Genomic DNA, 16879 nt, shown 5'->3' on the forward strand with positions numbered 1-16879 from the left:
ACAAAGAAAGTGTATGATGGGAAAAGTATAAAAATTTTGGAAAATGTGAAATGTTTATTAAAAATTTATTCAACAAATGTTTACAAAACCCTGCTACCATACTCTGTCTGGAATTGTGAAGAAAGAAACTTGAACAAAACTACAAATTAGAGTGAGATGATAACCACCTGAAGAACCACACAAGGCACAGTTCAATGCACAGGGGGCCATCTAAGTCTAAGAAAGAATGAATAAAGTTTAATTTTTGAAATAATATTTTAAAAGATGTTAAAATACAAGAAGAGAATTTGCAAAGGCCCAAGAGTAATGCAGAGTGCAGTGGATGTAATGACGCTCATAGCTGATCAGCATGAAGTGTGAAGTGTGCACAGGCCTAGGTGGGGCAGGGGGAGATAAAAGCAAAGCAGAAGTAAATAGATTGGCATATTTCTAGCATACAGGCGAATTACAAAGAGAGAAAACTACAGGCTTCTTTCCACCAACTGGTTAAACTCCTAAGAAAATAAAAGTAATATCCAGGGCCAAGAATGAAAGAAGATGCAGAAAACCGCATGGTAAAGTGACACTGAAAAGAAGGCTGCCCAGAGACCACGTGTTAAACTAAGTGGCCAGAGGTTTAGATTTTAACAACTCTACATGGAACAGAAGTCTGACCTTTAGGACTAAACAAACTGGTTTATTGGAATTAAGATTCCTCACATAAAGCTGGAAACCTCAGAGTTACTCCTTCAGTAAAATTAGAAGTGATTTTTTTTTTTTTAATTTAAAAGAAGACCTTTTATAGGGAAGCAGATCTGGAAAACAACCAGAGGAAGTCAGGCACTGTTTCTCTTATCTGAGAGAGAAGAGGCAAAAGGAAGGACACTCAGAAGTAGTACTAGGTGTAGGTGTGACTTAGAAAGAAGTGAAGGCAGGGCCATGGGGAGGAGGGGGAAAGGCAGGAGTCAGGAGGTAGCACAGGGGGTTAAGTGCACATGGCATGAAGCACAAGGACTGACGCAAGGATCCCGGTTCGAGCCCCCAGCTCCCCACCTGCAGGAGAGTTGCTTCACAAGCTGTGAAGCAGGTCTGCAGGTGTCTATCTTTCTCTTCCCCTCTGTCTTCCCCTCCTCTCTCCAGTTCTCTCTGTCCTATCCAACAACGACGACAATAATAGCTACAACAATAAAACAATGAGGGCAATAAAAGGGAATAAATAAATATTTTAAAAAATCTAAAAAAAAGAAAAAAAAGGCAAAAAAATAGTTATAGATATAGAGTAAACCCATACGTCTGACTTTGGGAGGGGCTGGGGACACAGAACTCTGGTGGTTGGAACGGTGTGGAACTGTAGCACTATTATCTTATAATTCTATAAATCAATATTAAATCATTAATTATAAAAAAAGAACATATTTCAGGAGTCGGGTGGTAGCACAGAGGGTTAAGAAAAAGTGGCGCAAAGCGCAAGGAGCGGCATAAGGATCCCAGTTCGAGTCCCCGGCTCCTCACCTGCAGGTGGGTTGCTTCATAGGTGGTGAGGCAGGTCTGCCGGTTTCTGTCTTTCTCTCCCCCTCTCTGTCTTCCCCATTTCTCTCTGTCCCATCCAACAACAATGATAACAATAATAACTACAACAATAAAACAACAAGGGCAATAAAAGGGAATAAATAAAATAAATATAAAAAAAGAACATATTTCAACAATGGAAGGCAATATAAATCTTATCCTATTCAATATAAGTCTTGGTAGATGAAGGAGAAAAAAATCTCCAGGGCATTTGTAACCACAGATTTTCTTTACCCAAATTTGTGATTTAAATTAATAGTGCAGACTCACATAAATTCATCTGATATATATATATATATACATATATCATATTAATTAGAACTGCTATGGTAAGTATAATCTGAACAGAACAAAGTAATTTGATAATATTTCTGTAGTTCAACATATAAACCTTCATGCTAGGTAGTATAAAGGCTACTGGGTCAATTACATTACATTACAATTATTACTTTATTACATTACATTATTTTTAAAAGAGAATTTTGGTTTCCTGGACTTGTGAAATAAAATGCACATATGAAATCCCAGACTCCACTAAATAAAAGAAGTATTTAAAAATATTTATTTCTACTTATTTACTATTTGTTAGTTTGAGGGAGAGAAAAATCAAGAGAGAAGGGGAGGTAGAGAGAAAGAGAGAGAGAGAGAGAGACCTGCAGTACTGCTTTACTGCTGGGCTAGCATGGAGGTGCCTCTTCCCGGGTGCGTACTCTCTGGGTTGGAAAGAACTCTACTGGAACCAGCCTGGGCTGCTACTCACTCAGCGATGCAAGGGAGGTGACTCAGGAACCAAACAAGTGGTGCAAGGCAATGCGATGTTTTTATTGATCAGAGAGCCAAGGCTTTTAAAGGGTAGACCCGGAAGTGGCAAGTCGGAAATGGAAATGGCTAGGAAAAGGGTGGAGAAAGGCAAAAGGGGCTGGGAAAGTAGAAACTTCCTTAGCAACTGTTGTGAAGGTTTTAACTGGTAGGATTAATGACACCCTGGAGGCAGGGAAGGTCTTGAGGGTAGAAAGAAGATAGATCAAAGGAATGGAAAGGATAGGGATCTTTCAGGCAAAACAATGATTATGTAGATAGGCCATAGTATCAGGAATGCAGGGTGCTTTGTGAGCCCTGCCAAGCTCAACTACATCCGCACAATTTCCCGACACTTTACCACTGCTGAAACTTTCCCCTTCTGCTCTGGGGACCAGAGACTTGAATCTGGGTGTCCTTATGCATTGTAAGCTGTACATTCAACCAGGTGCTTCACCGCCTGGGCCTTAAATAAATATTTTCAAAAAGTTATGGCTAAGGACCAAGAAACAGCTCACCTAGTAGGATGCCTCCCTTGCCATGTGCACAGCCTAGGTGCAAGCCCCTCGGCATGCCATTGGTGTTGGGGGGGGGGGGGGGCTCTGGAACTATACTGGCTCTCTCCCCTTCTTATTGTATATCTGTCTTTCTTCTCTTTATCTATTTGTTGGAAAAATGAATAGCATATGCAAGAGGCCCTGGGGGAACACACACACACACACACACACACACACACACACACACACACACACACACCAGAAAGGACAGAGACAGATACAATTTTAAAGGTAACAACAACAAAATACTGAAGGACAGGCAGACAAACAGATGAGTTCTTAGAACAACTTAAGCCAAAGGAGTAAAGTATTAACTTCAATATACAATTGCATACACAGATAAACTAACCTTCAAAAACTTGTATACGAAATACATTTTTGGGAGTCGGGTGGTAGTGCAGCGGGTGAGCGCAGGTGGCAAAGTGCCCTAGGACCGACGTAAGGATCCCGGTTTGAGCCCCTGGCTCCCCACCTGCAGGGGAGTCACTTCACAAGCAGTGAGGCAGATCTGTAGGTGTCTATCTTTCTCTCCCCCTCTGTCTTCTCCTCCTTTCTCCATTTCTCTCTGTCCAATCCAACAATGATGACATAATAACAACAATAACTACAATAATAAAACAAGGGCAACAAAAGGGAATAAATTAATTAATATTAAAAAAGAATATTTTAAAAGAAATACATTTTTAGTCATATACTGAGTTTATTAGTAAACAATTTTATTGAAGGAGGTTCAAAAAGACATACAGGGGCTGTGTAGTGCATCATCACCTGGCTGAGTGCACATGTAGTCATGCATAAAGACCCAGGTTGAAGCCCAGTTCCCACCTGCAGGGGAAAGCTTAATAAACAGTAAAGCAGTGCTGCAGGTACCCTCCCTCTCCCCTCTATCTATCTCTCTTTCTCTCTGTCTCTAATAAATAAATAAAATATTTACAAATGTATATATAGACACATATATACATATCTACACATGTACAGCTTAGTAAAATAGTGATGAATATATAAAGAAAATGGATATGTCTAAATAAATGTTGCCTGTATCCAATGATAATGTGTAGCTTTGGGGGTTAAAACAATGATGAAACTAAAACCATGAACAATGTTTATGGAAAAAGTGTAAGATTAAAGACAAAGGTTTCTCGAATGTAAACCATTAATCCCCCAATAAGAAATTAACAACAACAAAAAAAAAAGGTAAAGGCTTCTACTTTACTTTTCTTATTTGTGTCTGTAACTGGGTGGGCAGGAGGGACAAGAAAGGGTCAGGGGAAAACAGCCACCGAGCACAGCACTGATATTCATGATGTTCCATTTGCTTCCTACTATTTATTTACTCATTTATTTTCCCACCAGGGTTTCTCTGGGGCTCCCTGTCTGCTGACTCTACTGCTTTTGTCTTTCTTGTAATATAATACCAGAATTAGCCCTGAGTCCTTATTCCTGTATGGCATGTACTAACTGTATCCTTGAGCTACCTTCCCAGATATAAACTTTTCTTTTTGTTGGAAGAAAAAAAGAGAGCCTGATTTACCTTAGACTTTTAGGTATGTACATTAACCAAAGAGTAAATGAAAAAGAATAGCAATTTTGTGTGTGTGTCTAAATATACATATGCACAGATATTTAAAACTACAGAAGAGGCAAGTCCACATTAAAGCGATTTAGAGAAATGGCAAAAATTATATGCATGGAAAAGTAACAAAGAGAAATCACTAAGAATTATGTATTAATTGTTATGGTAGTGAAAGCAGTATTGATGATACTAGTAGTAGCAAGAGTAGCAAAAATAGCAATTGTATTGGAAAATATTAAGATATTAGGGTGGTGGAGATAGCATAATGGTTATGCAAAATACTTTCACGCTGGAATATCTGAAGTCCCAAATTCAAGTTTCCACAGCACCATAAGCCAGAGCTAAACAGTGCTCTGGTCTTTCTCTATCTATCTCACCCATTAAAATAAAATTAAAAATGCATATTGGTGGTGGTAATAAATGGTATTCATTAAATATTCATGTGCAAAGCTGTGGGCTAGGTTTCGGTTATTGTTTATTTATTTTGAATTTCTGACATCTGGATTTTTGTGCCTGCACAGTACCACCACTCTCAACAGGCTCTTTTTATTTTCCTTTTTAATTCAGACAAGTACAGAGAGGATAAGAGAGACAGATGGTGAGGAGAGACATCACAGCACTGCTCCATAGTTCACTAAGCGTCCCCTGGTGCTGGACATGTTACTCTGGGCTCAAAACCAGGCTCCAAGACAGGAGGAGAGTTATAATTCAAAATAAAAAGTTAACCCTAAAGGTTGGCAAGAAAGCTCACCTGGTAGGGCTCCTGCTTTCCTATATGTAGGCCCAGGTTCAAGCCTGGTTTTAACAGCATTAGGGGAAGCTTCAGTACTGTGGTGACTTTCCTTATCTCCCTTTATTTCTCCCCTCTGTCTGAAAACATCAGCCTGGAGCAGTAATCCCCAGAGATGACAAGGGAAAAAAAGTACTGAACTTAAGGAAAAAGAATAAAATGATCAAGTCAAAAATGCAAAACAACCAAAAGTAGACAAATATCCAGCTTCTTTATCTCCTGGATAATCAGGAACAGCATGGGATGCATTGGATCGACCTTCTCGTGGTGCAACCCGTGAGTACCCATTCACTGGGGAAACTGACGGTCCTTCCTAGCCAACTGAATCCACATGGATCCCAGTCACTTTCAAATCCAGCAACAAGCAGCTCCTGACAGCTTTCAACCTGATGCTGTTGACTGGCTACGGAAGAAGGGCAAACGCTAGAAGAAGAAGAAGGAACAGCATATCACAAAACCCTGAGAAAAACTTTAGATCTTCCTAAAAGATGCATCAGAGAGAAGACTTTTTTTTGAATGTTTATTTATTTATTTTCCCTTTTGTAGCCCTTGTTTTATTGTTGTAGTTATTACTGTTGTTGTTACTGATGTTGTCGTTGGATAGGACAGAGAAATGGAGAGAGGAGGGGAAGACAGAGAGGGGGAGAGAAGGAGATACATCTGCAGACCTGCTTCACCACTTGTGAAGCGACTTCCCTGCAGGTGGGGAGTCAGCTCCAACCAGAATCCTTATGCAGGTCCTTGTGCTTTGTGTCACGTGTGCTTAACCCGCTGCGCTACCACCTGACTCCCCAGAGAGAAGACTTTTATGTACACTTGGGAAAAGGGGAGAGAGGATGTTATTCACACACTTGGGGCAAATCAACAGAGAATAGGAAGACAGCTAATGAAAGCCTATGTATGGACTTCAGAGTATAGACTTCTCTCTGGTTTGTGTTTTACCCATCCATGACAGGAAGATTTTTCTTTCTGTCATTCCTCTTTTTAAATTTTTTATTTGATAGGATGGAGAGAAACTGAGAAGAGGAAATAGGGAGAGAAAAAGAGAGACATCTACCCCTCTGCTTCACTGCTTCTAAATCTTTCTTCCTGCAGGTAGGGACAAGGGGCTTGAACTCAGATCCTTGCACTTGGTAATGTGTGTACAAAAGTGTGTGGAGCACTGCCCAGCCCAGTTTCTGTCATTTCTTAAAAGACAGGGGGAAAAATGACACCATAATTCAAAGATTCGTTTCTTTATGAAAATAGAAATCACAGTAACTTCCACATTATATAAACACCTAGGAAGAAACAGTCAACATTTCCCTTCACAAGCAAACAATATAATGCTCTCAAAAGAAAAAGAAATTCACAAAGTGAAACCGAAGAATAACTCCTTCATGGCAATAAATGTGGCTTTTCACATTATTTAACTGTTGTGAGTATAGCTGGAGGATCTCTCAGTAGGTACTGGCTCAGGAGCTGAGTCACTTAAACTATATATCTCTGTAAGGAAAGCATCCTCAGACCTCAGGGAATAGGGTTGTATGTCACTACTGACCTTCTTTACTAAGTTACTGAAACCAAGCTAAGCTTCAAAGAACACCCTACACTAGCATCAATCCATTTGAAGAGGGGAGGTTACATATATAAAGGGCATTTACTTGTGAGCAGCTGAGAGAGAATCATGGCACAGATTAAATTACAAAGAAGGCTTCAGAAATCCTTTATTTAATATTAAAACTAGTATAGAAATAGAACAATAATTAATTTTAGTCTAAATGCTGCAAGCTAATATTGCAACTAAGATATGAATTTACCTACTCCATACATAAAATGCACATATTTTCCACGGATATAATTTTTAAAAGATTCAATTTGATGAGAGAGACCAACCAGAGTTTTGCTCTGGCATAATGTGATGTGCGGAACTGAACTTAGGGCCTCATACATGTAAGTTCTACTGTACAGCAATCTTCATGGCTGGCATATATACAGTCTTTTTAGCTACTAGATAAACTTTTTAATATTTTTACTTAATATATATGGAGAGAGAGAGACGGAGAGAGAGATCATAGCACTCACAGCTTAGCTTTGGTTTATGGTGGTGCAGGGGGTTAAACCTGGGACTCTGGTGCATCAAGCATGAAAGTCCTTTTGCATATCAATTATGCTATCTCCCCCTACCCTAGAGAAACTTAAAAAAAAAACAGAGTTCTATTAATTTCTTCATGCCAGTTCTAAGAATGACTCCACAAACTACATTGATGATCAAAAGGAAAAATGTCTAAAGGGATCCAAATATATTAACCATAATACCATTAAAATATGATTCCTCTACAAATGAGGAAGTAAAAAGCTCCTGTAAACTCTTACTGTTCCACAGGCTAATATAAAGCCTGCTTAACTATTTGAAATCATTTCCAAAGCATGTTCTCTACTTTTATCAAAGCTTCTTTGTCAGTCTTTTTGTTCCTGCCAACCCCAAACCTTCATGTTATCTCTTTTCTCTCCTAAGAAGTTGAGAATTGGCTTAGAGTTGAGCACACATGTTACAGTGTGCAAGGACCCAGGTTCAAGCCCCTGGTCCCCACCTGTAGCAGGGAAGCACATGAGTGGTGAAGCAAGGCTGCAGGTATTTCTCTGTCTCTCTCCCTCTCTATCTCTCTCTCCCCTCTCAATTTCTGGCTGTCTCTAGCAAATAAATAAACAAACAAACAAAAAAAAACACCAAAGAACCATGAGACAGGACCTCTTATAGATAAACGGTATGCATGCTTTGGAGAAGTATTTCTCTTTTTCAGTATTTTATGTATTATTTATTTGTAGTTTGGACAGAAATAGAAATTGAGATGGAAGAGGAAAATAGTGAGGAAGATAAAGAAAGAGAGACACTGGCAGCACTACTCTGCCACCTGGGAAGTTTTTCCCCTGCAGGTAGGAAGCAGCGACTCAAACGCAGGTCCTTTCACATAGTAACATGTGTGTTCTACAGAGCATATCACCACTGAGCCCCGAGAGGTTTCTTGATTGCTTAAAATAAATAAGTAATAATAATGTATCCTTTTCTAAACCATCTCTGCACTTGAGATGAGCCTGAAAAGAAAAACTAGGGGGCAGGGCTGTGAGATAGCCGGTGTGGTGAAGTTGGGGCCTTAATAAGTGCAAGGCCTGGGCACCAGCCCTAACATTCCATGGGAGCACCACTGACAGCATCATTGCATTTTCAAGAAAAGTAGAGCAGTGCTGTGGTATCTCATCTGTCTTTTCTTATCTCTCTCACATATAGAATAAGATACTTATTCAATGGAAGTAGTTTAACACTGGTATCATGTATAAGTTTGCATCCAATGTCATATTGGAAAAAAAACAAGGAAATATTTTAGACAATAACTAAATGAGAAAAACTTGAATTAACTGAACTATTTTTACATCAAACTATCACACTTCTCACACTAAAACTTATTCTAGTGTTCAGGAAACTTTTTTTTTTTTTGCCTTCAGGGTTATTGCTGGGCCTTGGTGCCTGCACTATACCTCCACTGCTTCTGGAGGCCATTTTTTTTTCCCATTTTGTTGCTCTTCTTGTTGTTGTTATAGGATAGGAGAGAGAGAAAGCAAGAGAGGAGGGGAAGTGAATGAGGGGGAGAGAAAGACAGGTACTGCAGACCTGTTTCACTGCTTGTAAAATGACACCCTGCGGTGGGGAGCCAGGGGCTTGAACCAGGATCTTTACAGCGGTACAGCGAGATTCACGCCATGTGCACTTAACCCGCTGTGCTACTGCCCAGCCCCTGTTCAGATAACTTTTATACATTGCTCCAGTGAATTTGATTTAAAAAGTTTTGCTTTTGCCTTGGATCCCAGTTTGACAGGAAATGCTACTAAACTATCAGAAAGAAAAAAAATGTGTTTTCAGGGATGGAATGCTAATATGATGGTTATACAAAAGATTTTAATGCCTGAGGCTCTTAAGTCCCTGGTTCAATCTCTCACAAGAGTACAGACAGAATTCCTATAAATTGGAACATACTACATATGTTTATAAATATATAGTCTATAGTGTGCATCAAAGCTTATGTTAAGTAAATAAATTTTCTGGTTTGAATGTTGTTTACTCAAAATTTCCTACATATTTAGAGCTATTTTAAGAATAAAATTAAAGCAGCAGGCCTTTTGTTGGCAATTTGCCAGTATCTGCATTGAATGAAAGTATAGTTCATAGCTCCCATAAGATTTACCAAATATTCTTATAAGAAATGCAACACTTGGTGTAACTGCACCTAAGTAAAGGACTCTGGGTTCAGGTCCTGGAACATGATGGCGGAGGAGGACCTAAGTGTGTGTGTGTAGGGGGCGGGGGGGGCGGGTAGAGTGTTAAGTGGAAACCTGAGAAATGTTACACCTGTACCAGCTACTGTATTTTACTGTTGAGTATAAATCATTAATCCCTTCAATAAAGAAACAAGAAATAAAGTGAAATACAACACTGGGACTGGAGAGATAGTTCACTGGCTAGGGCACTTGTTTTGCCATCCAATGCAGCCAAGTTTGAGTCCCCGGACCATGTGGGAGTTTCATAGCATTGGAGGAAGCTCTGGTATCTCTACCTCCTTCTGTCTCTATCTCTATCTCTATCTGAATGAAAAAGTGACCTGAGAGCAGTAAAATGATACCATGTGTGAAGTTTCTGGTTTAAAAAAAAAAAACACCTCAACTTGGTGGAATGTTAATAATGTGTATAAAATATCAGTATTTCTCAACTGTAAGATTCAAAACTTGAGTTATCTGCTTACTGCATAGGATAAGCCCATCTAAATACAAAAGGTTAAGAGGTTTAGAATGAGGAAAACATGACTAATAACCAATATGGCTTTTTTTCTTTTTTTATATTTATTTATTCCCTTTTGTTGCCCTTGTTGTTTTATTGTTGTAGTTATTATTGATGTTGTTGTTGGATAGGACAGAGAGAAATGGAGAGAGGAGGGGAAGGCAGAGAGGGCGAGAGAAAGATAGACACCTGCAGACCTGCTTCACTGCCTGTGAAGCAACTCCCCTGCAGGTGGGGATCAGAGGGTTCGAACCCAGCAACAATATGGCTTTTCATAAAGTTTACTTTGGTATTAATAGTAAAGACTAAATTTGATTTTTGATGGTGTTAGGTAGGATGGCTTAACAGCATAGCATATATTGAAACTGCTCATAGATGCTACTGACTAAAATGAATCTTATATCAAGGCTTTAAAACTTTCCAAATGTCACCACATAAGTAGTATTTTAAGCCAACTCTATTTTGTTGTTCTTTATCCTTGACATAGCACTTAGGTAGGTATGGAGTGCCCTAGGGGCTCTACTATCCTATTGCCTTATTGTTTGACTTGAGCTAGCCTTTCTTTAAACAAGAAGGAAATGCAGATAAAATGGGAAACTTGTGATCCAGAGGGTGAGTACTTGCTGAGTTCTGCCTGCCTGATGTGCTATAAACCAAGTACAAAAAGGCATATGGGAAAGGAAGTACTGACGTTCATATGGGCCATGGGGACAAAGGGACACCTATTTAGGGGGGTAGTTTTCATGTGCAAAAGACAGCATAATTATAATAGGGAAGAATAATGAAATAAGCGTTTTACCTAATGTAAAAGTACCTAATAGAGTACTTACGTTGTTAATTAAGGTTAGCTACATCCTTTGATATAGTACTTATGTATGAATTTTAATTCATAGATATGTTTATGAGTATATTCTCCTATAAGAAAAACATGGTTTTTCTTAAAGGAAAACAGAATATATACGGTGTATCTCCACATTCTCACTATGTGTAACTCTCTCTCTATGAAAACTAATCAACTCTTCAAATACATATATACCATTAAGTATCGGTTTACAAATCACTATAATTAATAATTTTCTTGGCCTATCTAATGAGAGAAATGATCTTTCAAACCACTACTTTGAATCAAGTGTCTGAAACAACATTAACTATACTTGTATTAAATACAGATTCCAAGCTCATACAATTCATGCAATAACTGAAAAAAAAATCACAAAATCATAAATCCTTTTGCTTTTGTTTTGGATACAGAGGCAAAGAAAGACTGAAAGACAACTCAGCACCAAATCTTCCTTCATGTAACGCTCAGACTTGTGTCATGTGTGTAGCAAAGCAGCATACTAAACCAAGTGAGCTATTTTAGCAGCCCCAAATCCTACATTCCATTCTTAAAACCTTTCAATCTAAACTCCAAACTAAAAACTTAATCACAAATCGAACTAGGATTGATTTGGCTTAAGTTAAAAAAAAAAGTTGTTGTTTTGGTTCCTACAACTCTACATGCATTCTTTTCCTCTCAATTAGTTTTCATTCTTGTGATTTTGTGTTTATGTGGTACCAAGAATCAAACCCAGGGCATCACACATGGAAAATATAGGTTCTACCACAGAGTTACCTTCCTGGCTCCCAACCAGTATTTTCAAAACTAAAATATTAACTACTGATACAGTTATATTTCAGAAATCTTCAGAATGTCTGTAGGGAAACTTAGTTATGTTTGTCCACTTTAGTAACAGGTGTGATTCACTTTTATACTGTGTATTAATGAAAACCTTTAAGTAAATTCACAACATAAACTACTACTATTTAAATAGCTCCTCAAGAAATTCTCAGCAAAGATACTTTCTTTCAAGGCATAAAAATATAACATTATTTAAAAATATAGATTTTCTATATTACTTCTTTTTAAGATTGGGCATGTTAGCCCAATAATGTGACCTCTGTCTTACAAATTTTACATTATGTTAGCTTTAAATGAAGACAATTTATCCTAGGACCTTTTTTGCAAGGGAAAATGTTAAAAGGAAAAACCACTTCTCAGTTCTTGTCTTTTGCTCATTTGTTTAACAAAAGAATTTTTAATGCACACCATTGAGACTGCAATAGTTGTGTGGGCTGTGATGCTCACTTTCACACAAGGCCATGCAAGCAGGATGTGTATTTTGATGACTACACCACACAGGCTAATACAGTTCCTTTTATCCTCTCACAATAGAGATTACTAAGTAAACCACAGATGGCAGTTAAGTGCAGTGGTTAAAAGCTATGACAGTTAATTACTCTCCCTGAACCTGTTAAGTGGTGATAAATAAATGACATAAAACCCAATACCTGGCAATTAGTAACTGCTCAATAATTTTTTAGTTCATATTCAGATTAATAATTCAATGCCAGTTCCTATTTCAGCTGTATTATTTCAATATGGACTCTTCCTCTATGTTCCACATCCTGAAAATCACTCCCACTCACTAACATGTGCCAGATGTTCAAAAAGCTCCCACTTTGAATTTCAAAAAAAGTCATCACACTGGAGCTTCACAATGCTGAAAAAGAGAAAGAGACAGAGGGAGAAAGGGAAGGATACCATAGCACCAAAGCTCCCCCCAGTGCAGTGGAAGCTGAGCCTGAAACTGGGCCTCATCCATGGCAAAGCAGATACTCCCTCTCCCCACCCCGGTGAACTAACTTGTCAGTCCCACCTGCAATTATGGAAAGGACTTCTCTACATTTAAAAGATAAAGTAACTAAAGATTTTGAGATGGAAAAGTCTGTCTTTATTTGAAACATGTGTTAATGAAATACTCAAACCTGGGAATATTCCTTGAAGATAATCATATATTGATTGAGCATATTCATGGCACACAACTTTGTTATAAAGACTTGCTAGACTGATAAACACCTGAAATCATGAGTCATACTTCCAGAGTTGATGGGGGAAAAAAGGGCTAAATGATTCAGCATGCTGCAGCAAAATAAGCAAGTCATTAATGTATAATTTCAGCTTCTGCTTAGGCCCCCTGGTCCTGGAGGCCTTATTTATCCCATACTGCATATATAGCACATGATACCATATACAACACATTTTGTTAAAAAAAAAATCTTTTAAGGAAAGGAGCAATAGTATTTTCCTCTCAGACAAGCTTCTAGAAGCAAAATTATCCATGTTTATAGAACATCAGGTTTACAGGCAGGATAGCTTTTACAATACCCATCTGTATGCTTTACCAAGCTTTGCTGTTAAGAGCAGACACTGATGCTATTTCTCAGATGCACAAGGAACATATTGGAGGAGGATGAGAAGCAAAGGGAAGTCAGAAAGTGGTTAAAGGAGATCTGAGAGGAAAAAAAATAGGTATGGCTATTTATGCCAACACTGACCAATGCCAACAAACATAACTTAACAGATCTCAACCTAATCAAAGATTGAAGAAAAACCACGGAGTAAATTGATGTAAGGAGACTCACTACCCAAAGTAGAGAAGACCTTTTTCTAAGTGTCCCTTTTTGTCCTTCAATAACAAAATATTTACAGTGCAAATCAGATAAAAATTTATTTTCAGAATAGATTTCAAACATTTTCCCATCAAATAACTATTATTGGGGGGAAGTAACTGTGAATTAAATGTTTTCATCTAAAATTGTACCATCTCGAAGAGCACCATCCATTTTGAGACCACAGCACAGTCATTCAACCCAGTAGTTTTTAAGAGCAGAACAAAGAGGAGTCCCAGGGTGTGTAATATATAATCACTGCTACCTCTAATACGAGATCTATTCATTCCATAGATTAAATTAATGTGTTTGGTGGAGTTACATGCAACACACACTCAGTACCCAACACTCAACACAATCTCAGCATTGACATTGAAAAAGATGGCATTATTTTAAAACTAAATGTATTTAAGAAAGCACCTAGTAGAGTAATAAATTTGGCATTTCATGAATCCCTCACACATTTTTTTTTTTTGGTTATAAACTACACAACCCTTAATTTCTTCTAGCTTCAAGAAAGAGGTAGGGGTAGGGGAGAAACAAAAATAGGTGAATGGCACTTAATCCAGAATGTACAAGATTTTAGTGTCTTACATATGTGTACATGCGCATACTATACTCTTCATGTCTATATACATATATTTTTACATGCACCATGTATATAGTCCCTCCGTCAAGACCTTGGAGGTCAACAGGAAAAAACAATGGCTAACGGCCAAGGTTTCAAGGATGACCCAAGGCGACACCTCCAGGACTGGAGATTTCCAGCCCAGGGGCCTTCCAGCTGTGACTTCCCCAAACTAGAGCATTAGCTACAATCTTCTTCTAGCGTTTGCCTAGAAGAAGATTGTAGCTAATGCTCTAGCTACAATGAGCCCAGGCCACTTGCCTCCCGCATCTAGGCGCCTCTGCTGTGCGCATGTCCCACTTATATAAAGAGATGCTTACAGTCCAGGTGCTTTTTCTTGGGGCCCATCACTTCATGAGTAGTGGCTTTGCAGACCGCTCTCGCTACAGCAGAGCCTGTCACGCTGTACTGAGCTGCGGCGATCCGATCCGTGAGCGTTTGGCCCGACATCTTCTCTGGCTTCCTCTACAACTTTCTTTCCTGCGGCGGGGGGTGGGGGGGTGGAGGGGGGGAAGAGAAGAAGAGATGGTCCCGGTTTAACCCGCAGACCCTACCCTCCAAGCACTGGCCAGACCTTGCCTCCTCCATCCGCAGGGCGGCTCTCTCCTCATCCGTCCCCGCCCAAGTACCTCCTAGGACCAACAACCCGCTAAGACCATCTCCAGAGAGGAGGTCTGGGGGTGGGGGTGGGGTGAGGGATGGGGGTGGTGTGGGGGGATGGTATCCCGGATCCAGACAGTAGGTTTGCCAGGGAATGCTGGCGCGGGCTCCGGTCTAGGCATCGTGACTCCATTCCCATCCCACCCTTTCGGTGCCCCCTCTATCAATCAGAACATTGTCTGCAACCTGATAGCCCGGTGCCCAGACAGCCCCGTGCATGTGTATCCCCTGGGCGCCGCGCCCACCCTGTGCCCAAGGCCCTGCCGCAGGGTTTGCTTCTCGCAGGCGCTGGCCAGGGAGGATGGATCCGCTAAGCCAGCCCTGGCCGCGTCCTCCCTCGTCCTCGTCCTCCTCCTCCTCGCGCGGCTGCTGCAATAGGCTCGTCCTCTCTCTATTGCAGTGGAGATTATCCTAGCGTCGCGCCATGTTATGCCCTCGCCTCCCCCTGCAAAGCCCAGCCCAAGCCCTAGACCCAGACCCCTGCCCTAGCCCCCCTTCCCAAGTCGCACCGCAGGGGCTGCCTGGAGGCTCTGCTGAGGCGCGGGAGTCTGGGACGCTTCGCCTTCCCCAGCCCTGGAGCAGACAGGCTGCTCGCCCAGCCCCCCCCGCCCGCCCTGGAGCGCGCCGGTGGCGGAGCTGTCACCGCCGCTGCCCTTCTCAGCGCCCCAGGATTATTCCCCTGGATCCCCGCGCCGCCCAGACTGTTGCGGTGCCGCGGCGACTCACCCCGCCCCAGGAGCGGCGCCGCCCGCCACGGGATGAGCCGAGCCTGGGCCACCGAGGGCAGCCGCCGCCCGTTGGGTGTGTGCGGCCGCACGCGGACCCGGTGTCCCCCGGCGCGTCGCTTCCAGCCCAGGCCCGGTCCCCGGCTTCAGCTCCGCGCTGCCTGCGCCCGCCGCTCGCGCTCGTGGCCCCAGGAGCCTGTCCCCGCCCGCCGCCGCCTACTCCGCCGGCACCGCCGCGTCTCTAGCCCTCGGCGCTGCGTCCCCATCCCCGCCCCCACCCCAGCTGGGGCTGCTCCCCGCGAGTCAGGTGACGGTAGCGGACAAACCCGAGTGAGCTCTCCACCCTGCGCCCGGTCCCCCACCCAGCTTCTCACACACGCCGCCCCCCCCACCCCCCCCCCCCCGCCCGGGGACCCGAGCTTACAGCCAAGGGGAGCCGCGTGAGCATCCCTGACAGAAGGGAGCGGGAAGGAGGCGAGGAGGCCCAGGAAGGAGGTCGACACCCTCCCCAGACTAGCGCCCTCCGCCTGCTGGACCCGCACCCCACACGCACTGCGTGCGCGCCCCCAGTGCACACCCGCCCGCCGGCTGCGGGATGAGTGGGGGTGGCGGGGACGTTGGCGCAGCCCAGTGTGTGGGCTTCCTGTGTTCTGCTCTATGAAGGCCAAGGCTCCGGTGTCCTATGCTGCCAGGCAGAGCCCAGTGCGTTCTCTCCTACATTCTGTCTCTGACATGCCCGCCAGTCGAAGACAGCCCAGGCCCAGCTGAGCAGAGCATTAAAAATGTCAGATTCTGCTGGCCAGCTGGCACCCTGATGCTAGCGCATCCTCAACTCCTTGGAGGTCCTCCACTGGTTACAACTAGAGGATGGGATGGGCAAGTCATTCTGACCTCTCCAATTTAAAGCGAATGCTGAAGTGCGCTACAGGGAAGGTCACAAATCCATCCATCCAGCACCAGATTGTATTATTGGTAATCATTTGTGTGTGTAAGGAAAACTCTTTATACCCTTGAAAAGTAATTTTTGGAGCTAGGTAGACAGCTCATTTGGATAGTGCACCTGCTTTGCCATACACACACCCCGCACCCCACTGCATTGACGGAAACTTCCGTACTGTGGTGCCTGTCCCTCTCTCCCCCGTCTCTGTCTGAACATTATACATTGAGTCTGAACATTATACATTGAGTGGTGAAGCCCCGTAACAACAAATAAAAAAGAACTAAAAACACGAGAGACAGGGGAGAAAAGACTTCTCTGTCAATTATATAGTGAATAATTGCCCAGAGCATATCTGAGT

General features: G+C 41.9%; 1 protein-coding gene across 8 annotated transcripts in view; it reads right to left on the reverse strand.

Annotated features, from left to right (window-relative positions):
• SNAP91 (synaptosome associated protein 91) overlaps positions 1–16105 on the reverse strand; it is a 151523-nt gene extending 135418 nt beyond the window's left edge. For 5 of the 8 annotated variants that reach the window (XM_060205450.1, XM_060205452.1, XM_060205449.1 and 2 more), the window contains exons 1-2: positions 15579–15800; positions 14517–14671 (exon numbers count right to left, since the gene is read on the reverse strand). In XM_060205450.1, the coding sequence (XP_060061433.1) occupies positions 14517–14646 (130 nt within the window). In that variant the 5' untranslated portion in view covers positions 14647–14671; positions 15579–15800. Of the gene's footprint in view, positions 1–14516; positions 14677–15578; positions 15802–16005 lie in introns of those variants that run through there. The other 3 variants (XM_060205448.1, XM_060205445.1, XM_060205451.1) reach the window with 3 other exon arrangements.
• Positions 16106–16879: the final 774 nt, after the last annotated feature.

Source organism: Erinaceus europaeus, chromosome 13, assembly GCF_950295315.1.
Source record: "Erinaceus europaeus chromosome 13, mEriEur2.1, whole genome shotgun sequence".
Lineage (NCBI taxonomy): Eukaryota > Metazoa > Chordata > Mammalia > Eulipotyphla > Erinaceidae > Erinaceus > Erinaceus europaeus.